Raw genomic sequence first — 24,902 nt, 5'->3', positions numbered from 1 at the left:
AAACATTAGTTCCCTAAGGAACTCACCACACAAGTAAGACGGAAACATTTTGCATGAAGCCAACATGCTGCCCTGAGATAAAGTCAGTTACATAAGGAACACACCACCCAAGTAATAAAGAAAAATCTAGAACAACGTCAATGTGCTGGCCTAAGATAACGTGAGTTACATTAGGAACTCACCACCCGAAAAAAACATTTTCATTTCCTTATGTGATACTTTTAAACAAGGATGAGTCCACTTGATGTCGGATTTCTAAAGAGACCCAAACGGTACATTTTCAGTCACAAACTGGCCAGTTTTGCTGGATCTGGAGTTAAAATAAGAGTTTACCTACGGGGTGGTATTTTAACATTAGGGCCAAAAATCGTCATTTTCAGTGACTCATGTAGCACTTTCTTATTCGATTATTTTGGACCTGGAATGAAAATAAGGATGAATCCACGTGATGTCATTGTTCCAGAACGACTCAAACTGTACATTTTCAGTCACAAACAGGTCGGGTTTGCTGGTTCTGGAGTGAAAATAAGCTTTAATCTTCGTGGTGGTATTTTATCACAAGGGCCCAAAATCGTTTTAAGACAGATACATTTGTCTCGAAGTCATTTATTTTATAAACATTAGTTCCCTTAGGAACTCACCACACAAGTGAGACAGAAACATCTTGCATGAAGGCAACATGCTGCCCTGAGATAAAGTCAGTTACTTAAGTCTCAATCTGGGCAGCTTTGCTGTACCTGCATTAAAAATAAGAGTTAACCAACGGGGTGATATTTTAACACAAGGGCCAAACATCGTCATTTTCAGTGACAAATGTAGCACTTTCTTATTCGATTCGTTTGGATCTGGAATGAAAATAACGATGAATCCAGGTGATGGCGGATTTCTAAAGAGACCCAAACTGTAGATTTTAAGTCTCAAACTGGGCAGTTTAGCTGAATCTGGATTAAAAATAAGAGTTAACCTACGGGGTGGTATATTAACATAAGGGCCAAAAATCGTCATTTTCAGTGACTCATGTAGCACTTTCTTATTCGATTATTTTGGACCTGGAATAAAAAGAACGATGGATCCACGTGATGTCATTGTTCCGGAAAGACCCCAACTGTACAGTTTCAGTCACAAACAGGTCGGGTTTTCTGGTTCTGGAGTGAAAATAAGCTTTAATCCTCGTGGTGGTATTTTATCACAAGGGCCCAAAATCGTTTTAAGACAGATACATTTGTCTCGAAGTCATTTATTTTATAAACATTAGTTCCCTTAGGAACTCACCACACAAGTGAGACAGAAACATCTTGCATGAAGGCAACATGCTGCCCTGAGATAAAGTCAGTTACATAAGGAACACACCACCCAAGTAATAAAGAAAAATCTAGAACAACGTCAATATGCTGGCCTAAGATAACGTGAGTTACATTAGGAACTCACCACCCGAAAAAGACATTTTCATTTCCTTATGTGATACTTTTAAACAAGGATGAGTCCACGTGATGGCGGATTTCTAAAGAGACCCAAACTGTAGATTTCAAGTCTCAAACTGGGCAGTTTTGCTGAATCTGGATTTAAAATAAGAGTTAACCTACGGGGTGGTATTTTAACACAAGGGCCAAAAATCGTCATTTTCAGTGACTCATGTAGCACTTTCTTATTCGATTCGTTTGGATCTGGAACGAAAATAACGATGAATCCACGTGATGGCGGATTTCTAAAGACACCCAAACTGTAGATTTTAAGTATCAAATTGGGCAGTTTAGCTGAATCTGGATTAAAAATAAGAGTTAACCTACGGGGTGGTATATTAACATAAGGGCCAAAAATCGTCATTTTCAGTGACTAATGTAGCACTTTCTTATTCGATTCTTTTGGACCTGGAATGAAAATAACGATGAATCCACGTGATGGCGGATTGCTAAAAAGACCCAAACGGTACATTTTCAGTCACAAACCGGCCAGTTTTGCTGGATCTGGAGTTAAAATAAGAGTTTACCTACGTGGTGGTATTTCAACACAAGGGCCAAAAAACGTCATTTTCAGTGACTCATGTAGCACTTTCTTATTCGATTATTTTGGACCTGGAATGAAAAGAAGGATGAATCCACGTGATGTCATTGTTCCAGAAAGACCCCAACTGTACATTTTCAGTCACAAACAGGCCGGGTTTGCTGGTTCTGGAGTGAAAATAAGCTTTAATCTTCGTGGTGGTGTTTTATCACAAGGGCCCAAAATCGTCATAAGACAGATACATTTGTCTCGAGTTCTTTTATTTTATAAACATTAGTTCCCTTAGGAACTCACCAGACAAGTGAGACAGAAACATCTTGCATGAAGGCAACATGCTGCCCTGAGATAAAGTCAGTTACTTAAGTCTCAATCTGGGCAGCTTTGCTGTACCTGCATTAAAAATAAGAGTTAACCAACGGGGTGATATTTTAACACAAGGGCCAAACATACGTCATTTTCAGTGACCCCAAATGTAGCACTTTCTTATTCGATTCGTTTGGATCTAGAATGAAAATAACGATGAATCCACGTGATGGCGGATTTCTAAAGAGACCCAAACTGTAGATTTTAAGTCTCAAACTGGGCAGTTTTGCTGAATCTGGATTAAAAATAAGAGTTAACCTACGGGGTGGTATATTAACATAAGGGCCAAAAATCGTCATTTTCAGTGACTAATGTAGAACTTTCTTATTCGATTCTTTTGGACCTGGAATGAAAAAAACGATGAATCCACGTGATGGCGGATTGCTAAAAAGACCCAAACGGTACATTTTCAGTCACAAACCGGCGAGTTTTGCTGGATCTGGAGTTAAAATAAGAGTTTACCTACGGGGTGGTATTTCAACACAAGGGCCAAAAATCGTCATTTTCAGTGACTCGTGTAGCACTTTCTTATTCGATTATTTTGGACCTGGAATGAAAATAAGGATGAATCCACGTGATGTCATTGTTCCAGAAAGACCCAAACTGTACATTTTCAGTCACAAACAGGTCGGGTTTGCTGGTTCTGGAGTGAAAATAAGCTTTAATCTTCGTGGTGGTATTTTATCACAAGGGCCCAAAATCGTTATAAGACAGATACATTTGTCTCGAAGTCATTTATTTTATAAACATTAGTTCCCTTAGGAACTCACCACACAAGTGAGACAGAAACATCTTGCATGAAGGCAACATGCTGCCCTGAGATAAAGTCAGTTACTTAAGTCTCAATCTGGGCAGCTTTCTGTACCTCATTAAAAATAAAAGTTAACCAACGGGGTGATATTTTAATACAAGGGCCAAACATCGTCATTTTCAGTGACCCCAAATGTAGCACTTTCTTATTCGATTCGTTTGGATCTAGAATGAAAATAACGATGAATCCACGTGATGGCGGATTTCTAAAGAGACCCAAACTGTAGATTTTAAGTCTCAAACTGGGCAGTTTAGCTGAATCTGGATTAAAAATAAGAGTTAACCTACGGGGTGGTATATTAACATAAGGGCCAAAAATCGTCATTTTCAGTGACTCATGTAGCACTTTCTTATTCGATTCTTTTGGACCTGGAATGAAAAAAACGATGAATCCACGTGATGGCGGATTGCGAAAAAGACCCAAACGGTACATTTTCAGTCACAAACCGGCCAGTTTTGCTGGATCTGGAGTTAAAATAAGAGTTTACCTACGGGGTGGTATTTCAACACAAGGGCCAAAAATCGTCATTTTCAGTGACTCATGTAGCACTTTCTTATTCGATTATTTTGGACCTGGAATGAAAATAAGGATGAATCCACGTGATGTCATTATTCCAAAAAGACCCAAACTGTACATTTTCAGTCACAAACAGGTCGGGTTTGCTTGTTCTGGAGTGAAAATAAGCTTTAATCTTCGTGGTGGTATTTTATCACAAGGGCCCAAAATCGTCATAAGACAGAATCATTTGTCACGAGGTCAATAATTTTATAAACATTAGTTCCCTAAGGAACTCAACACACAAGTAAGACGGAAACATCTTGCATGAAGGCAACATGCTGCCCTGAGATAAAGTCAGTTACATAAGGAACACACCACCCAAGTAATAAAGAAAAATCTAGAACAACGTCAATGTGCTGGCCTAAGATAACGTGAGTTACATTAGGAACTCACCACCCGAAAAAAACATTTTCATTTCCTTATGTGATACTTTTAAACAAGGATGAGTCCACTTGATGGCGGATTTCTAAAGAGACCCAAACGGTACATTTTCAGTCACAAACTGGCCAGTTTTGCTGGATCTGGAGTTAAAATAAGAGTTTACCTACGGGGTGGTATTTTAACATAAGGGCCAAAAATCGTCATTTTCAGTGACTCATGTAGCACTTTCTTATTCGATTATTTTGGACCTGGAATGAAAATAAGGATGAATCCACGTGATGTCATTGTTCCAAAAAGACCCAAACTGTACATTTTCAGTCACAAACAGGTCGGGTTTGCTGGTTCTGGAGTGAAAATAAGCTTTAATCTTCGTGGTGGTATTTTATCACAAGGGCCCAAAATCGTTTTAAGACAGATACATTTGTCTCGAAGTCATTTATTTTATAAACATTAGTTCCCTTAGGAACTCACCACACAAGTGAGACAGAAACATCTTGCATGAAGGCAACATGCTGCCCTGAGATAAAGTCAGTTACAAAAAAAAAAAAAAAAAAAAAAAAAAAAAAAAAAAAAAAAAAAAAAAACAAACTAAAGAGACCAAAACTGTAGATTTAAGTCTCAATCTGGGCAGCTTTGCTGTATCTGCATTAAAAATAATAGTTAACCAACGGGGTGGTATTTTAACACAAGGGCCAAACATCGTCATTTTCAGTGACAAATGTAGCACTTTCTTATTCGATTCTTTTGGATCTGGAATGAAAATAACGATGAATCCACGTGATGGCGGATTTCTAAAGAGACCCAAACTGTAGATTTTAAGTCTCAAACTGGGCAGTTTTGCTGAATCTGGATTAAAAATAAGAGTTAACCTACGGGGTGGTATATTAACATAAGGGCCAAAAATCGTCATTTTCAGTGACTCATGTAGCACTTTCTTATTCGATTATTTTGGACCTGGAATGAAAAGAACGATGAATCCACGTGATGTCATTGTTCCGGAAAGACCCCAACTGTACATTTTCAGTCACAAACAGGTCGGGTTTTCTGGTTCTGGAGTGAAAATAAGCTTTAATCCTCGTGGTGGTATTTTATCACAAGGGCCCAAAATCGTCATAAGACAGATACATTTGTCTCGAAGTCATTTATTTTATAAACATTAGTTCCCTTAGGAACTCACCACACAAGTGAGACAGAAACATCTTGCATAAGGCAAACCCTGGAAATAAAAATACATTTTCTCTCATTTATTTTATAAACATTAGTTCCCTTAGGAACTCACCACACAAGTGAGACAGAAACATCTTGCATGAAGGCAACATGCTGCCCTGAGATAAAGTCAGTTACATAAGGAACACACCACCCAAGTAATAAAGAAAAATCTAGAACAACTTCAATATGATGGCCTAAGATAACGTGAGTTACATTAGGAACTCACCACCCGAAAAAGACATTTTCATTTCCTTATGTGATACTTTTAAACAAGGATGAGTCCACGTGATGGCGGATTTCTAAAGAGACCCAAACTGTAGATTTCAAGTCTCAAACTGGTCAGTTTTGCTGAATCTGGATTTAAAATAAGAGTTAACCTACGGGGTGGTATTTTAACACAAGGGCCAAACATCGTCATTTTCAGTGACTCATGTAGCACTTTCTTATTCGATTCGTTTGGATCTGGAATGAAAATAACGATGAATCCAGGTGATGGCGGATTTCTAAAGAGACCCAAACTGTAGATTTTAAGTCTCAAACTGGGCAGTTTAGCTGAATCTGGATTAAAAATAAGAGTTAACCTACGGGGTGGTATATTAACATAAGGGCCAAAAATCGTCATTTTCAGTGACTAATGTAGCACTTTCTTATTCGATTCTTTTGGACCTGGAATGAAAATAACGATGAATCCACGTGATGGCGGATTGCTAAAAAGACCCAAACGGTACATTTTCAGTCACAAACCGGCCAATTTTACTGGATCTGGAGTTAAAATAAGAGTTTACCTACGTGGTGGTATTTCAACACAAGGGCCAAAAATCGTCATTTTCAGTGACTCATGTAGCACTTTCTTATTCGATTATTTTGGACCTGGAATAAAAAGAACGATGGATCCACGTGATGTCATTGTTCCGGAAAGACCCCAACTGTACAGTTTCAGTCACAAACAGGTCGGGTTTTCTGGTTCTGGAGTGAAAATAAGCTTTAATCCTCGTGGTGGTATTTTATCACAAGGGCCCAAAATCGTTTTAAGACAGATACATTTGTCTCGAAGTCATTTATTTTATAAACATTAGTTCCCTTAGGAACTCACCACACAAGTGAGACAGAAACATCTTGCATGAAGGCAACATGCTGCCCTGAGATAAAGTCAGTTACATAAGGAACACACCACCCAAGTAATAAAGAAAAATCTAGAACAACTTCAATATGCTGGCCTAAGATAACGTGAGTTACATTAGGAACTCACCACCCGAAAAAGACATTTTCATTTCCTTATGTGATACTTTTAAACAAGGATGAGTCCACGTGATGGCGGATTTCTAAAGAGACCCAAACTGTAGATTTCAAGTCTCAAACTGGTCAGTTTTGCTGAATCTGGATTTAAAATAAGAGTTAACCTACGGGGTGGTATTTTAACACAAGGGCCAAAAATCGTCATTTTCAGTGACTCATGTAGCACTTTCTTATTCGATTCTTTTGGACCTGGAATGAAAATAACGATGAATCCACGTGATGGCGGATTTCTAAAAAGACCCAAACGGTACATTTTAAGTCTCAAACCGGCCAGTTTTGCTGGATCTGGAGTAAAAATAAGAGTTAACCTACGGGGTGGTATATTAACATAAGGGCCAAAAATCGTCATTTTCAGTGACTCATGTAGCACTTTCTTATTCGATTCTTTTGGACCTGGAATGAAAATAACGATGAATCCACGTGATGGCGGATTGCTAAAAAGACCCAAACGGTACATTTTCAGTCACAAACCGGCCAGTTTTGCTGGATCTGGAGTTAAAATAAGAGTTTACCTACGGGGTGGTATTTCAACACAAGGGCCAAAAATCGTCATTTTCAGTGACTCATGTAGCACTTTCTTATTCGATTATTTTGGACCTGGAATGAAAATAACGATGAATCCACGTGATGTCATTGTTCCAAAAAGACCCAAACTGTACATTTTCAGTCACAAACAGGCCGGGTTTGCTGGTTCTGGAGTGAAAATAAGCTTTAATCTTCGTGGTGGTGTTTTATCACAAGGGCCCAAAATCGTCATAAGACAGATACATTTGTCTCGAGTTCTTTTATTTTATAAACATTAGTTCCCTTAGGAACTCACCAGACAAGTGAGACAGAAACATCTTGCATGAAGGCAACATGCTGCCCTGAGATAAAGTCAGTTACATAAGGAACACACCACCCAAGTAATAAAGAAAAATCTAGAACGACTTCAATATGATGGCCTAAAAAAGTGAGTTAAAATAGGAACTCACCACCCGAAAAAAACATTTTCATTTCCTTATGTGATACTTTTAAACAAGGATGAGTCCACGTGATGGCGGATTTCTAAAGAGACCCAAACTGTAGATTTCAAGTCTCAAACTGGTCAGTTTTGCTGAATCTGGATTAAAAATAAGAGTTAACCTACGGGGTGGTATTTTAACACAAGGGCCAAAAATCGTCATTTTCAGTGACTCATGTAGCACTTTCTTATTCGATTCTTTTGGACCTGGAATGAAAATAACGATGAATCCACGTGATGGCGGATTGCTAAAAAGACCCAAACGGTACATTTTCAGTCAGAAACCGGCCAGTTTTGCTGGATCTGGAGTTAAAATAAGAGTTTACCTACGGGGTGGTATTTCAACACAAGGGCCAAAAATCGTCATTTTCAGTGACTCATGTAGCACTTTCTTATTCGATTCTTTTGGACCTGGAATGAAAATAAGGATGAATCCACGTGATGTCATTGTTCCAGAAAGACCCAAACTGTACATTTTCAGTCACAAACAGGTCGGGTTTGCTGGTTCTGGAGTGAAAATAAGCTTTAATCTTCGTGGTGGTATTTTATCACAAGGGCCCAAAATCGTTTTAAGACAGATACATTTGTCTCGAAGTCATTTATTTTATAAACATTAGTTCCCTTAGGAACTCACCACACAAGTGAGACAGAAACATCTTGCATGAAGGCAACATGCTGCCCTGAGATAAAGTCAGTTACATAAGGAACACACCACCCAAGTAATAAAGAAAAATCTAGAACAACGTCAATGTGCTGGCCTAAGATAACGTGAGTTACATTAGGAACTCACCACCCGAAAAAGACATTTTCATTTCCTTATGTGATACTTATAAACAAGGATGAGTCCACGTGATGGCGGATTTCTAAAGAGACCCAAACTGTAGATTTCAAGTCTCAAACTGGGCAGTTTTGCTGAATCTGGATTAAAAATAAGAGTTAACCTACGGGGTGGTATTTTAACACAAGGGCCAAAAATCGTCATTTTCAGTGACTCATGTAGCACTTTCTTATTCGATTCTTTTGGACCTGGAATGAAAATAACGATGAATCCACGTGATGGCGGATTGCTAAAAAGACCCAAACGGTACATTTTCAGTCAGAAACCGGCCAGTTTTGCTGGATCTGGAGTTAAAATAAGAGTTTACCCACGGGGTGGTATTTCAACACAAGGGCCAAAAATCGTCATTTTCAGTGACTCATGTAGCACTTTCTTATTCGATTCTTTTGGACCTGGAATGAAAATAACGATGAATCCACGTGATGGCGGATTGCTAAAAAAACCCAAACGGTACATTTTCAGTCACAAACAGGCCGTGTTTGCTTGTTCTGGAGTGAAAATAAGCTTTAATCTTCGCGGTGGTATTTTATCACAAGGGCCCAAAATCGTTTTAAGACAGATACATTTGTCTCGAAGTCATTTATTTTATAAACATTAGTTCCCTTAGGAACTCACCACACAAGTGAGACAGAAACATCTTGCATGAAGGCAACATGCTGCCCTGAGATAAAGTCAGTTACTTAAGGAACACACCTCCCAAGTAATAAAGAAAAATCTAGAACAACGTCAATATGCTGGCCTAAGATAACGTGAGTTACATTAGGAACTCACCACCCGAAAAAAACATTTTCATTTTCTTATGTGATACCTTTAAACAAGGATGAGTCCACGTGATGGCGGATTTCTAAAAAGACCCAAACGGTACATTTTCAGTCATAAACCGGCCAGTTTTGCTGGATCTGGAGTTAAAATAAGAGTCTAAAAAAAAAAAAAAAAGGTTTATCACAAGGGCCCAAAATCGTTATAAGATAGATACATTTGTCTCGAAGTCATTTATTTTATAAACATTAGTTCCCTTAGGAACTCACCACACAAGTGAGACAGAAACATATTGCATGAAGGCAACATGCTGCCCTGAGATAAAGTCAGTTACATAAGGAACACACCACCCAAGTAATAAAGAAAAATCTAGAACAACGTCAATATGCTGGCCTAAGATAACGTGAGTTACATTAGGAACTCACCACCCGAAAAAAACATTTTCATTTCCTTATGTGATACTTTTAAACAAGGATGAGTCCACGTGATGACGGATTTCTAAAGAGACCCAAACTGTAGATTTTAAGTCACAAACTGGCCAGTTTTGCTGGATCTGGAGTTAAAATAAGAGTTAACCTACGGGGTGGTATTTTAACACAAGGGCCAAAAATCGTCATTTTCAGTGACTCATGTAGCACTTTCTTATTCGATTCTTTTGGACCTGGAATGAAAATAACGATGAATCCACGTGATGGCGGATTGCTAAAAAGACCCAAACGGTACATTTTCAGTCAAAAACCGGCCAGTTTTGCTGGATCTGGAGTTAAAATAAGAGTTTACCTACGGGGTAGTATTTCAACACAAGGGCCAAAAATCGTCATTTTCAGTGACTCATGTAGCACTTTCTTATTCGATTCTTTTGGACCTGGAATGAAAATAACGATGAATCCACGTGATGGCGGATTGCTAAAAAGACCCAAACGGTACATTTTCAGTCATAAACCGGCCAGTTTTGCTGGATCTGGAGTTAAAATAAGAGTCTACCTACGGGGTGGTATTTTAACACAAGGGCCAAAAATCGTCATTTTCAGTGACTCATGTAGCACTTTCTTATTCGATTCTTTTGGACCTGGAATGAAAATAACGATGAATCCACGTGATGGCGGATTGCTAAAAAGACCCAAACGGTACATTTTCAGTCAGAAACCGGCCAGTTTTGCTGGATCTGGAGTTAAAATAAGAGTTTACCCACGGGGTGGTATTTCAACACAAGGGCCAAAAATCGTCATTTTCAGTGACTCATGTAGCACTTTCTTATTCGATTCTTTTGGACCTGGAATGAAAATAACGATGAATCCACGTGATGGCGGATTGCTAAAAAGACCCAAACGGTACATTTTCAGTCACAAACAGGTCGGGTTTGCTGGTTCTGGAGTGAAAATAAGCTTTAATCTTCGTGGTGGTATTTTATCACAAGGGCCCAAAATCGTTTTAAGACAGATACATTTGTCTCGAATTCATTTATTTTATAAACATTAGTTCCCTTAGGAACTCACCACACAAGTGAGACAGAAACATCTTGCATGAAGGCAACATGCTGCCCTGAGATAAAGTCAGTTACTTAAGGAACACACCACCCAAGTAATAAAGAAAAATCTAGAACAACTTCAATATGATGGCCTAAGATAACGTGAGTTACATTAGGAACTCACCACCCGAAAAAAACATTTTCATTTTCTTATGTGATACTTTTAAACAAGGATGAGTCCACGTGATGGCGGATTTCTAAAGAGACCCAAACTGTAGATTTCAAGTCTCAAACTGGTCAGTTTTGCTGAATCTGGATTAAAAATAACAGCTAACCTACGGGGTGGTATTTTAACACAAGGGCCAAAAATCGTCATTTTCAGTGACTCATGTAGCACTTTCTTATTCGATTCTTTTGGACCTGGAATGAAAAAAACGATGAATCCACGTGATGGCGGATTGCTAAAAAAGACCCAAACGGTACATTTTCAGTCACAAACCGGCCAGTTTTGCTGGATCTGGAGTTAAAATAAGAGTCTACCTACGGGGTAGTATTTCAACACAAGGTCCAAAAATCGTCATTTTCAGTGACTCATGTAGCACTTTCTTATTCGATTATTTTGGACCTGGAATGAAAATAAGGATGAATCCACGTGATGTCATTGTTCCAAAAAGACCCAAACTGTACATTTTCAGTCACAAACAGGCCGGGTTTGCTGGTTCTGGAGTGAAAATAAGCTTTAATCTTCGTGGTGGTGTTTTATCACAAGGGCCCAAAATCGTTATAAGACAGATACATTTGTCTCGAAGTCATTTATTTTATAAACATTAGTTCCCTTAGGAACTCACCACACAAGTGAGACAGAAACATCTTGCATGAAGGCAACATGCTGCCCTGAGATAAAGTCAGTTACATAAGGAACACACCACCCAAGTAATAAAGAAAAATCTAGAACAACTTCAATATGATGGCCTAAGATAACGTGAGTTACATTAGGAACTCACCACCCGAAAAAGACATTTTCATTTCCTTATGTGATACTTTTAAACAAGGATGAGTCCACGTGATGGCGGATTTCTAAAGAGACCCAAACTGTAGATTTCAAGTCTCAAACTGGGCAGTTTTGCTGAATCTGGATTAAAAATAAGAGTTAACCTACGGGGTGGTATTTTAACACAAGGGCCAAAAATCGTCATTTTCAGTGACTCATGTAGCACTTTCTTATTCGATTCTTTTGGACCTGGAATGAAAATAAGGATGAATCCACGTGATGTCATTGTTCCAAAAAGACCCCAACTGTACATTTTCAGTCACAAACAGGTCGGGTTTGCTGGTTCTGGAGTGAAAATAAGCTTTAATCTTCGTGGTGGTATTTTATCACAAGGGCCCAAAATCGTTTTAAGACAGATACATTTGTCTCGAAGTCATTTATTTTATAAACATTAGTTCCCTTAGGAACTCACCACACAAGTGAGACAGAAACATCTTGCATGAAGGCAACACGCTGCCCTGAGATAAAGTCAGTTACATAAGGAACACACCACCCAAGTAATAAAGAAAAATCTAGAACAACGTCAATATGCTGGCCTAAGATAACGTGAGTTACATTAGGAACTCACCACCCGAAAAAGACATTTTCATTTCCTTATGTGATACTTTTAAACAAGGATGAGTCCACGTGATGGCGGATTTCTAAAGAGACCCAAACTGTAGATTTCAAGTCTCAAACTGGGCAGTTTTGCTGAATCTGGATTAAAAATAAGAGTTAACCTACGGGGTGGTATTTTAACACAAGGGCCAAAAATCGTCATTTTCAGTGACTCATGTAGCACTTTCTTATTCGATTCTTTTGGACCTGGAATGAAAATAACGATGAATCCACGTGATGGCGGATTGCTAAAAAGACCCAAACGGTACATTTTCAGTCAGAAACCGGCCAGTTTTGCTGGATCTGGAGTTAAAATTAGAGTTTACCCACGGGGTGGTATTTCAACACAAGGGCCAAAAATCGTCATTTTCAGTGACTCATGTAGCACTTTCTTATTCGATTCTTTTGGACCTCGAATGAAAATAAGGATGAATCCACGTAATGTCGGATTGTTCCAAAAAGACCCAAACTGTACATTTTCAGTCACAAACAGGTCGGGTTTGCTGGTTCTGGAGTGAAAATAAGCTTTAATCTTCGTGGTGGTATTTTATCACAAGGGCCCAAAATCGTCATAATACTTCACCCATTTGTCCGTATAATAATCAGTCCTTTCTTTCGGAAATTTCAATCTTTTCTTTTTATTCTCTCTATAAACTTCAATGGGTTTTAAGACAGATACATTTGTCTCGAAGTCATTTATTTTATAAACATTAGTTCCCTTAGGAACTCACCACACAAGTGAGACAGAAACATCTTGCATTAAGGCAACATGCTGCCCTGAGATAAAGTCAGTTACATAAGGAACACACCACCCAAGTAATAAAGAAAAATCTAGAACAACTTCAATATGATGGCCTAAGATAACGTGAGTTACATTAGGAACTCACCACCCGAAAAAGACATTTTCATTTCCTTATGTGATACTTTTAAACAAGGATGAGTCCACGTGATGGCGGATTTCTAAAGAGACCCAAACTGTAGATTTCAAGTCTCAAACTGGTCAGTTTTGCTGAATCTGGATTAAAAATAAGAGCTAACCTACGGGGTGGTATTTTAACACAAGGGCCAAAAATCGTCATTTTCAGGGACTCATGTAGCACTTTCTTATTCGATTCTTTTGGACCTGGAATGAAAATAACGATGAATCCACGTGATGGCGGATTGCTAAAAAGCCCCAAACGGTACATTTTCAGTCAGAAACCGGCCAGTTTTGCTGGATCTGGAGTTAAAATAAGAGTTTACCCACGGGGTGGTATTTCAACACAAGGGCCAAAAATCGTCATTTTCAGTGACTCATGTAGCACTTTCTAATTCGATTCTTTTGGACCTGGAATGAAAATAAGGATGAATCCACGTCATGTCATTGTTCCAGAAAGACCCCAACTGTACATTTTCAGTCACAAACAGGTCGGGTTTGCTGGTTCTGGAGTGAAAATAAGCTTTAATCTTCGTGGTGGTATTTTATCACAAGGGCCCAAAATCGTTTTAAGACAGATACGTTTGTCTCGAAGTCATTTATTTTATAAACATTAGTTCCCTTAGGAACTCACCACACAAGTGAGACAGAAACATCTTGCATGAAGGCAACACGCTGCCCTGAGATAAAGTCAGTTACATAAGGAACACACCACCCAAGTAATAAAGAAAAATCTAGAACAACTTCAATATGATGGCCTAAGATAACGTGAGTTACATTAGGAACTCACCACCCGAAAAAGACATTTTCATTTCCTTATGTGATACTTTTAAACAAGGATGAGTCCACGTGATGGCGGATTTCTAAAGAGACCCAAACTGTAGATTTCAAGTCTCAAACTGGACAGTTTTGCTGTACCTGGATTAAAAATAAGAGTTAACCAACAGGGTGATATTTTAACACAAGGGCCAAATATCGTCCTTTTCAGTGACTCATGTAGCACTTTCATATTCGATTTTTTTGGATCTGGAATGAAAATAAGGATGAATCCACGTGCTGGCGGATTTCTAAAGAGGCCCAAACTGTAGATTTTAAGTCTTAAACTGGGCAGTTTAGCTGAATCTGGATTAAAAATAAGAGTTAACCTACGGGGTGGTATATTAACACAAGGGCCAAAAATCGTCATTTTCAGTGACTCATGTAGCACTTTCTTATTCGATTCTTTTGGACCTGAAATGAAAATAACGACGAATCCACGTGATGGCGGATTTCTAAAAAGACCCAACCGGTACATTTTCAGTCACAAACTGGCCAGTTTTGCTGGATCTGGAGTTAAAATAAGAGTTAACCTACGGGGTGGTATTTTAACACAAGGGCCAAAAATCGTCATTTTCAGTGACTCATGTAGCACTTTCTTATTCGATTCTTTTGGACCTGGAATGAAAATAACGATGAATCCACGTGATGGCGGATTGCTAAAAAGACCCAAACGGTACATTTTCAGTCACAAACTGGCCAGTTTTGCTGGATCTGGAGTTAAAATAAGAGTTTACCAACGGGGTGGTATTTCAACACAAGGGCCAAAAATCGTCATTTTCAGTGACTCATGTAGCACTTTCTTATTCGATTATTTTGGACCTGGAATGAAAATAAGGATGAATCCACGTGATGTCATTGTTCCAGAACGACTCAAACTGTACATTTTCAGTCACAAACAGGTCAGGTTTGCTGGTTCTGGAGTGAAAATAAGCTTTAATCTTCGTGGTGGTATTTTATCACAAGGGCCCAAAATCGTTTTAAGACAGATACGTTTGTCTCGAAGTCATTTATTTTATAAACATTAGTTCCCTTAGGAACTCACCACACAAGTGAGACAGAAACATCTTGCATGAAGGCAACACGCTGCCCTGAGATAAAGTCAGTTACATAAGGAACACACCACCCAAGTAAGACAGAAAAATCTAGAACAACGTCAATATGCTGCCCTAAGATAAAGGTGAGTTTCATAAGGAACTGACCACCCGAGTAAGACATTTTCGTTTCGTTATGTGATACTTTTAAATTAGGACGAGTCTACGTGATGCCGGATTTCCAAAAAGACCCAAACTGTACATTAAAAGTCTCAAACTGGTCAGTTTTGCTGGATCTGGAGTGAAAATAAGTTTTAATCTACGTGGTTGTAATTTAACACAATGGCCAAAAATCGCCATTCTCAGTGCTTTTTGTCACACTTCTTTTTGGATTCTTTTTGACCTGGAGTAAAAATAAAGATACGTTTACGTGTTGGCATTGTTCCAAAAACGCCTTAACTGTAGATTTCCATTAACAAACTGGTCGGTTTTGCTGGATCTGGAGTGGAAGTAAGCTTTAATCTACCGGGTGGTCTTTAACACAAGGGCTCAACATCGTCATTTTCAGTGCCTCATATAGCTCTTTCGTATTCGATTCTTTCAACCTGGAGTGAAAATTAGGATTAATCCACGTGATGGTGGTTTTCAATTAAGACCCAAACTGTACATTTCAAGTCTCAAATTGGTCGCTTTTGTTGTTAAAATACCTAGTGGTATTTTAACACAAGGGCCCTAAAATCTTCATTTTCAGTACCTCATGTAACACTTTGTTTTTCGATTCTTTTAACCTGGAGTGAAAATTAGGATGAATCTACGTGTTGGCATTGTTCCAAAAAGACCCAAACTGTACATTCCAAGTCTCAAACTGGCCGCTTTTGCTAGATCTGGAGTGAGAAAAAGCTTTAATCTAAGTGGTGGTATTTTAAATCAAGGGCCCAAAATCGTCATTCTCAGTGCCTCATGTCACAGTTTTGTTATCGATTCTTTTGTACCTGGAGTAAAACTAAGGATGAATCTACGTGTTAGCATTGTTCCAAAAAGACCTAAACTGTACATTTCCAATCACAAATTGTTGGTTTTGCTGGATCTGGAGTGAAAATAAGCTTTAATCTAAGTGGTGGTATTTTAAATCAAGGGCCCAAAATCGTCATTCTCAGTGCCTCATGTCACAGTTTTGTATTCGATTCTTTTGTACCTGGAGTAAAACTAAGGATGAATCTACGTGTTAGCATTGTTCCAAAAAGATCCAAACTGTACATTGCCAGTCACAGACTGGCCGGTTTTGCTGGATCTGGAGTGAAAATATGCCTTAATCTACCTAGTGGTATTTTAACACAAGGGCCCCAAAATCGTCATTTTCAGAGCCTCATATAGCTCTTTCGTATTCGATTCTTTCAACCTGGAGTGAAAAAAGTGAAAATAAGCTAATCACGTGGTGTTATTTAACACAAGGGCCCATAATCGTCATTCTCAGTGCCTCATGTAACACTTTTTTATTCGATTCTTTTGTACCTGGAGTAAAAATAAGGATTAATCTACGTGTTGGCATCGTTCCAAAAAGACCTAAACTGTACATTTCCAATCACAAATTGTTGGTTTTGCGGGATCTGGAGTGAAACTAAGCTTTAATCTACGTGGTGGTATTTTAAGGTCGCGGGGGATACCTACAGCATGAATAAATTCATGAAGGGAAATTTTGCTTGACCTGCATCTTTTAAAACGCTTATTTCTCAGCTGTTATGGGTGCGATTAAGCTCAAATTTTACAGAGACATAAAGAATTGATGAAAGATTGTGAATGTCGTCTTTTATCTGGTAGATTGCATTTAACGTCGATGTTATAGCCTCGTGAGTGCCAAATTGGGAAAAACATGATTTTGTGGCAGAGTTTGCGGAACGAGTAGAAGACAGCACACTGGGATCTTGTCAAAAACTAATCAGTCAATACCTCTAGAGTGTCATAACAGAAGCGGATTTTTAAATTTAAAGTTTGCCAGCAAATTACGGCGGTTTAAGTGCGCAAATTTGAATTTAATGTCTTCTACCTCTTTCTAAAAGCGCTCTTTTAAAATTCCGCTTCTGTTATGACACACTACAGTATTCATAGTTTACCTATCTGCAGTGGCAAGTCATGAAGTTCTGTATCCGTGCTGTATTCTCTGCCACAAAATTGTCGGAAAAGTCAAAACTTTGAGATTTCCGAAGGTGTCCCGACCTAAATACGATCATTTTGCCAAGGAGAGATGTAATTATGGTAATGATATTCCACGCTTTTACGGCGAGAACAATGCGTTTTTTAATAGGACACGATTGTTTATGCCGAATATTTTTGTGATTACTCTGAGTTGCAGAAATATTCAAATTTAAATGAAAATAAGCTCAAAGACTTCCTACAATCTATATGAACGTATATCGCTAAGTGTTGTTTAAATTGGTTAAAATATCAAAGGAACAGGATTTTTTTACAAATCACGCGCACGCGTCCATATTTTTATCCAGTCATAAATATCTCGTAAAGTTGTCGATGTCAGTCGTTGTACTTCGTGCATACGCTTTAAATAAATGCATAATGATGAGCCTAAGGTGTCCCCCGCGACCTTAACACAAGGGTCCTAACATCGTCATTTTCAGTGCCTCATATAGTACTTTCTTATTCGATTGTTTGGAACTGGAGTGAAAATTAGGATGAATCAACGTGATGGCAGATTTCCAAAAAGACCCAAACTGTAATTCCAAGTCTCAAACTGGCCGGTTTTGCTAGATCTGGAGTAAAGGTAATCTCTAATCTACGTTGTGTTATTTTAACACAAGGGCCCCAAATCGTCATACTCAGTGCCTCATGTAAGACTTTCCTATTCGATTCTTTTGTACCTGGAGTGAAAATAAGGATGAATCAACGTGTTGGCACTGTTCCAAAAAGACCCAAACTGTACATTTCTAGTCACAAACTGGCCGGTTTTTCTGGATCTAGAGTGAAAATAAGCTTTATTCTAAGTGGTGGTATTTTAACACAAGGGTCAAACATGGTCATTTCAGTGGCTCATGTAGCAATTTGTGTTGGAATTTTTTGGACCTGGAGTGAAAATTAGGATAATCTACGTGTTGGCAGTATCCCCAAAATACCCAAACTGTACATTTTAAGTCTCAAAATGAACGGTTTTCCTGGATCTGGAATGAAAATAAGATTTAATCTTCGTGGCCGTGGTGGTATTTTAACACAAAGGCCAAAAATCGTCTTTTTCAGTGGCTAATGCAACATTTTCTTAGTCGATTCTTTTGGACTTATAGGGAAAATAAAGATGAATTTACGTGTCTGCATTAGTCCAAAAAGACCCAAACTGTACATTTCCATTCACAAAGTGGCCGGTTTTTGCTGGATATAGAGTGAAAGTATAAGCTTTAATCTACGTGGTGGTGTTTTAACGCAAGGGCCATAAATCGTCATTTTTAACACCGGGGCCCAAAATCGTCATTTTAAGTGGATCGTGTGGCACTTTGATATTTGATTCTTTTCTACCTGGAGTAAAAGTAAGGATGAATCCACGTGTTGCCATTATTCCAAAGAGACCCAAACTGTACATTTCAAGTCTCAAACTGGCCGGTTTTGCTGGTTCTGGTATGAAATTTTTTTTAATCTTTGTGGTGGTTTTTCAACTCAAGGGGCCCAAAATTGTCATTTTCAGTGGTTCGTGTAACACATCTCAATTTGTTATTTTGTTCTTTTGCACCTAGAGTGAAAATTAGGATAAATCTACGTGATGGCGGTTTTCCAAAAAAAAACTAAAAAATCTCAAACTGGCCGGTTTTGTTGGATCTGGTGTAAAAATAAGCCTTAATCTACGTGGTGGTACTTTAACACAGGGGCCCAAAATCGTCACTTTCAGTGTCTCATGTAGCACTATCTTGTATATTCGATTCTTTTCTACTTGGGATATAAATAAGGATGAATCCACATGTTTGCATTATCCTAAAATTACCTGGTCGGTATCACCGCTAAATGTAATAACAACGCTAACTGTAATACCAACCGCAAATGTAATAAAAATTAACTCTAAATGTAATACTAACCGCAAATGTAATAAAAATCAACCCTAAATGTAATAACTTACCCCACCGTAAATGTAATACAATTTAACGCTAACTGTAATAAGCTGACCAACCGTAAATGTAATACAAGTTAAGCTTACACGTTACTAAGCGTGGCAAAGGCGTAAATTGCATCAATATCATCAGTGATATGATATCACTTCAATAGATTATCGGATCACACAATCACGGTCAAACCCCTTTACTAACTAAACCGTTAGGCGCAGATTACCCCCGGGGGGTTAGTCCCATACAATACTTATACGGGTATTTGCCGCCCAACGGGATCGTGATTTTGGAGCTCCTGAGTTAGAGCGGGGTATCCATTTTAGAGACGTTTCCTAAAACGGGGTACACTATTTTAAACGCACGAAAGCAGGTTTCTTACTGTTTTCTACTGACAAACAAGTTGAGTAATCGCACTAAATGGCGAGAATGCGTTTTTCTAAAACGTTTATTTAATACGAATATATGATTATATATGAATGAGTATCGTTGCTATTAAAGTTGTCTTTATATAATCTGTACCATCTGTATATTTTTATCTGTTTTGTCATACTACCCTCTCACCAAAATCTTTTGAATACATCCAGAAGGACTTCTAATAATAGCCCACTTTCAAAAAGAGTGTAAACCTGGGGACCAATTATGGGATCGTTAGGGGGAGCTCGCGCATTTATTTTCAACTATTTTATTTTGTGCGCCCCAAAACGATCCCACAACTGAGCGCACGCCTTTTCCCGCCCAGGCTTCCACTATTTTCGAAAGTGGGCTATGTAATGGCGCGATCCGCTGCAAAGAATGTCGGAAATGATGTTTGCAAATGCTTGACATCAGAAGGGCTATTTTCTTCGGAAATCTTAAGAAGTTCCCAGTTAAGCTTTGACCGGAACTACACAGAACCTTGGCAATGTTCACAAAAAAAAACCGAGAATCAAGTGATGCCCAGTAACTGTAAGGGAGCTTTTAACACTATGTTATTTATACATTTGAGGTTAAATTGTATTACATTTTCGGTTGGTCAGCTTATTACAGTTAGCGTTAAATTGTATTACATTTACGGTGGGGTAAGTTACTACATTTAGGGTTGATTTTTATTACATTTGCGGTTAGTATTACATTTAGAGTTAATTTTTATTACATTTGCGGTTGGTATTACATTTAGCGTTGTTTATTACATTTAGCGGTGATACACCTGTCGGTTTTGCTCGTTTTGGTGTGAAAAAAGTTTTAATCTAGGGGCAAAATTGTCATTTTCAGTGGGTCATAAAGCACTTTTTCTTAAAGTGAAAATTAGGATGAATCTTCGTGGTTGCATTTTTCCAAAAGCACCCAAACTGTACAATTCAAGTCACAAACTGGCCGGTTTGCTGGATTTGGGGTGAAAATAAGCCTTAAAGGAGAAGTTCACTCCAGAATGGCCATTTATTTTCTTTACGCCAATAAAAAGTTTATACAAAAATATGTTATTCACCAAAATTTCAGCTTCCAACGAGCGCTAAAACCCTACGAAATCTTTCTCTAAAGTAGCCCAAAATTCGACAACTAAACGCCGCCATCTTGGAGCTAGTAATGTATGCGTGACGTCAAAGAGCTCAGCCTGAAGTTTGAATACTTAAAACTCCTTGTTTTGTTTTGTTTGTCAAAATGCCTGTTTGTGCAGCTCCATGTTTCTCAAACAGAGCTCCAAGAGATACCAAAAACCTTTCACCGTCTTTCAATATCTAAAAGAAAAAATTCTCACGAATGGATTATAAGAATGGGCAAAAACGAAAAATTCCTGGCAAAGCGGACATAAATATTTGTGTGTTCCGAAAACTATACGGAAGACTGCTTCGAAGAAGATCACAGATACAGTCTCCTGAGTGAGAATACCCACAAAAAAAAGGGCAGACGCAATACCAACCAATGTTACGATTATGCTATTTCACTTTTTTACTTTATTTCAGGGAGGATTTTTAATCAACCAGAGAAACTCTCTGTTGTTGTTGTTGACTTCGTCGTATTTTCTCGATTAAACGCGGGTCCCCGATTAAACGGCGGCTTCGTATAAACGCCGGGTCAAAACTGCTAACTTTTAAATAAACCCTGGGGCGTTTGATCGAGGTCCCGGCGATTATTTGTGGTCAAGCAAACAAGTAAATATATGATTTTCAGTAGCACTGCTACGACAAACTGGTACGGTCTGCTACTTTGGTAATTTTTAATAATGTTCAAGGAAACGTCCGGTGTAAAATAAATAGGATGGATGCTGTAAACAAAACGAAACAGCAATGTTCGCGTTCATGTCGTCATGACTGACGCGAACAGTGGAGGAGGACGTTTATTACCGCGAAGGACATTGGCGACATTGCCGTTTATGGACTTATTGGTTGTTTATGTTCTGTTTGTCACAAATCTTGACTGCAACATGCACGTACATGCAATACTGCAACATTGGTAACATGATCATCCCCGGAGACCAAGAGACAGATTGTCGAACGAGACGACGAGAAAAATCGAGGGTCTCGAAGGATAGGTAATAATAGATCAACCTGAAAAAGTTGCAGAAAATTGCACTTCGATAATGAACTCGATCGGACCCCGATTTAACGCCAGAACACACAAATATTTGTGTCCGCTTTTGAGCAATTGTTCTTTAAATATTGAAAGATGGTGAATACGGAAATACCTCTTTTTGTATTTCTGGAGCTCTGTTTAAGCAAAATGGAGCTGCACAAACAAGCATTTTGACAAACAAAAGTCACTACAAAGAAACAGGTAGTTTGAAGTAATTAAAATTTTTCCCGCTCAACTTCAGGCTGAGCTCTTTGACGTCACGCATACATTAACAGCTCCAAGATGGCGGCGTTCAGTTGTCGAGTTTTGGGCTACTTCAGAAAATGATTTCGTAGGGTTTAAGCGCTCGTTAGAAGCTGAAATTTTGGTGAATAACATATCTTTGCATAAACTTTTTATTGGCGTAAAAAAAATTAATGGCAATTCTGGAGTGAACTTCTCCTTTAATCGACGTGGTGGTATTTTAACACAGGGGCCCAAAATCGTCATTTTCAGTGGCTCATGTAGCATTTTTTTTGTTTGATTTTTTTGGACCTGCAGTAAAAATTAGGATGAATTCACGCGTTGGAATGAACGCAAGGGTCCAAAAACGTCATTTCAGTGGCTCATTTAGCTCTTTCTTATTAGCTTCGTTTGGACCTGGAGTGAAAATTAGGATGAATCCACAAACTAAAGAACAAGTCTCAAACTGGCAGGTTTTACTAAATCTGGAGTGAATATAGGCTTTCATTTACGTTGTGGTATTTTAACACAGGGGCCCAAAATCGTCATTTTCAGTGGCTCATGTAGCACTTAAAATAGTATTGCGCTGTTATAAGTATTACATTGTAAGTAACTGCAAGCAATGTAAGTATTGTATTGTAAGGAACTTTCGTGTTGTCGGTAGCGTAGGTATTGTACTACTAGTAGCGTAAGCTTTTAGTATTTGGTAGTGAACATTTCGCTTTGTGAGAATCGTTGTGTGTGTGTTGCAATAAAAAAAATCCTTGTAGTGACATATTCGATTACCCAAAGCGGCAAATTGTTCCCTTGCAAACAAATTGTTTTCCAGGAACTAACAAAAAAAAAATCCCCCACTAAATAACTATAAATGTGTTAATGGCTTTATGAAAAACATTTTCCGAGTTAAAAATGGCACCATATACAAAATCAACCTCTACTTCGCCACATATTTGAAGAACCACCATTAATTTCTGATAAGAAAGGAAATTATAAAAGATTTATGCAAGGTTTCCGCCGGTAGAGATTGTACGGTCTGTCGCCCTTTGCAGTTTCACAAAAGGGGGACAAGAGAAGACCCTGGAAACAACCCTGTCTAAAGGATAATTTCTATTTATTTCCCAGATACCAAAAGGGTTCATTTTCGTCTGTTTTAAAGGCTTAAACAAGAACTAATATTTCGTCAAATGATTTCTTTCTTCAGCTTTAAGTGCTAATGCTTAAAATATAGGATTTTATAGGACATTTTGCAGATTATAGGATTTTAAAGGACAATGCCAAAAAAGGCATTTATTGGATTATAGGACAGATACTCTGGCAGTCTCAACAAAAACAGCCGATTGAAGCAGATTGTTAACGATTAAGACGTTAAAAGATACCAGGAGTAAGCTAATAAACCAGCAACTTGAGAAATTAGCCTGCGCAATTGATAGTACATCCATTTTACTGACACACAAAGGTACCAGTACGCTTGTTATGTGTTTGAAATCTTTGATCTGCGCAATAAAATTGCCAAAACTGAGGGCATTTGATTTCAAAATGTATCGCGAAATTTTCTTAAATCGCGCAATTACGGTAAGCTGCGAAGACATTCTTTAGCTCAATACTTTATGCTACCTGGGGCGCGGAGTTTGGTGGGTGACTGGGTGGGTGTGTGTGCTGAGTTGGGGTGGGGGTGCATGGATTTCAAGTGACAGGTGCATTGACTTATTTTGCTTATATATAGATTTTTTCGCTATTTGTTTGTAGATTCTCGTTTCTTCAATGTGTGTAATGTAATTTTGTAACGTATTTTAGTGTATTTAATTGTATTTCTCGAATACATTAGCTAGTGGTAGTAATAATATTATAAGCTACTGTAAAATTAGAGAGAAAATATAAGTCTACGTTATTGACAAATTACGACAAATATTTTGCATGTTTTTAAATTTTGTTCTGATTCTGTTGGGGTCAATTGTAACTCGGGCGCTTTTTGCTTGCTCCCTCCGCACTTTTCGTTTCATTTCAGTGACATGACCTATTATCATGATGACGTGACAGTTTTCGAAGAATTCGTGAGTGCTCGGGCAACGTTCCGATTGGATAATTAAAATCGGAAAATCTTCGGGAACTTCAACGACGATTTGTCGAACACAACACTTCTTTTCCGGACTGTATAAGAGCAAAACTTTGTATCCCTAGAGAGACGGACAGCAACGGGACGCAATTATTATCAAAAGTATTTCTGAAGTGGCTCTCCTAAGACTTGTTCAATCTCCGAGATAACGTGCTGGCACTGCTGTTCAACCTCAAAGCATTCATCTGAAACAAACAAACAAAAACCTTTTAATAAATGTTTGTTGTGCCTTTGCTGCAAGTAACATAAACTCGAGCGTGTCACGCGTGTCACGCAATACCCTCGTTACTTACCCTCCATAAGCTCTGCTAAGAAAGGGATTGTCTCTGGTAGAAGCACCATGAAATCTTCCCCAAGTCGAGCGTGGAAGCCCTCTAACACCTTTAGCGCCGCTAGGCGAACCTTGAACAACAAAGAGACACTAGTAAATAACCGTTTGGGATAATGACAGACAGAAAAGAAATAGATTAAGAAAAAAAAAAAAAAAAACCCTAAACACCTAACTGCCAACAATTGAGAATGTCCCCCCTAAAGTTCGTACAACGAGTGCACCAAACTTGAGATTTCACGGTATCTTGCTAACCAACGGTTGCTATTTCTTACTACTGCTTGTTTGTTTTGTTGTTTACATATATGGGAAATTAGATAATTAACTCTGTTGTAATCTCAAGGGCTAAAATTCAGCCATGAATTCGGATCGAAGAAAATAAGTTTGATCTCGGTCAGACTCGAACTCACGAAGTTCAACCGACTGAGCTACGAGGTCAGATTGGGGCAAGAAATGGGTTATCTACTGCCCACACAATCAGGGAACTAAACATG

At 38.4% G+C, this 24,902-nt stretch overlaps 1 protein-coding gene across 3 annotated transcripts in view; it reads right to left on the bottom strand.

Annotated features, from left to right (window-relative positions):
- LOC144637645 (HEAT repeat-containing protein 1-like) overlaps positions 1–24,902 on the bottom strand; it is a 207,652-nt gene that overhangs the window by 139,610 nt on the left and 43,140 nt on the right. Inside the window, exons 44-45 of one of the 3 annotated variants that reach the window (XR_013567745.1) lie at positions 24,374–24,482; positions 23,412–24,265 (exon numbers count right to left, since the gene is read on the bottom strand). Coding sequence is in view for 2 of the 3 variants with exons in the window: in XM_078496704.1 (XP_078352830.1) it covers positions 24,177–24,265; positions 24,374–24,482 (198 nt within the window). In the remaining variant the exon portion in view is untranslated. Of the gene's footprint in view, positions 1–22,811; positions 24,266–24,373; positions 24,483–24,902 lie in introns of those variants that run through there. The other 2 variants (XM_078496704.1, XM_078496703.1) reach the window with 2 other exon arrangements.

The sequence above is a fragment of the Oculina patagonica genome, chromosome 14, assembly GCF_052425735.1.
Source record: "Oculina patagonica isolate OP01 chromosome 14, crgOcupat, whole genome shotgun sequence".
Classification (NCBI taxonomy): Eukaryota; Metazoa; Cnidaria; class Anthozoa; order Scleractinia; family Oculinidae; genus Oculina; species Oculina patagonica.
Note: the sequence above shows the minus strand (reverse complement) of the source record. Positions and strands in the feature narration are given on the sequence as shown.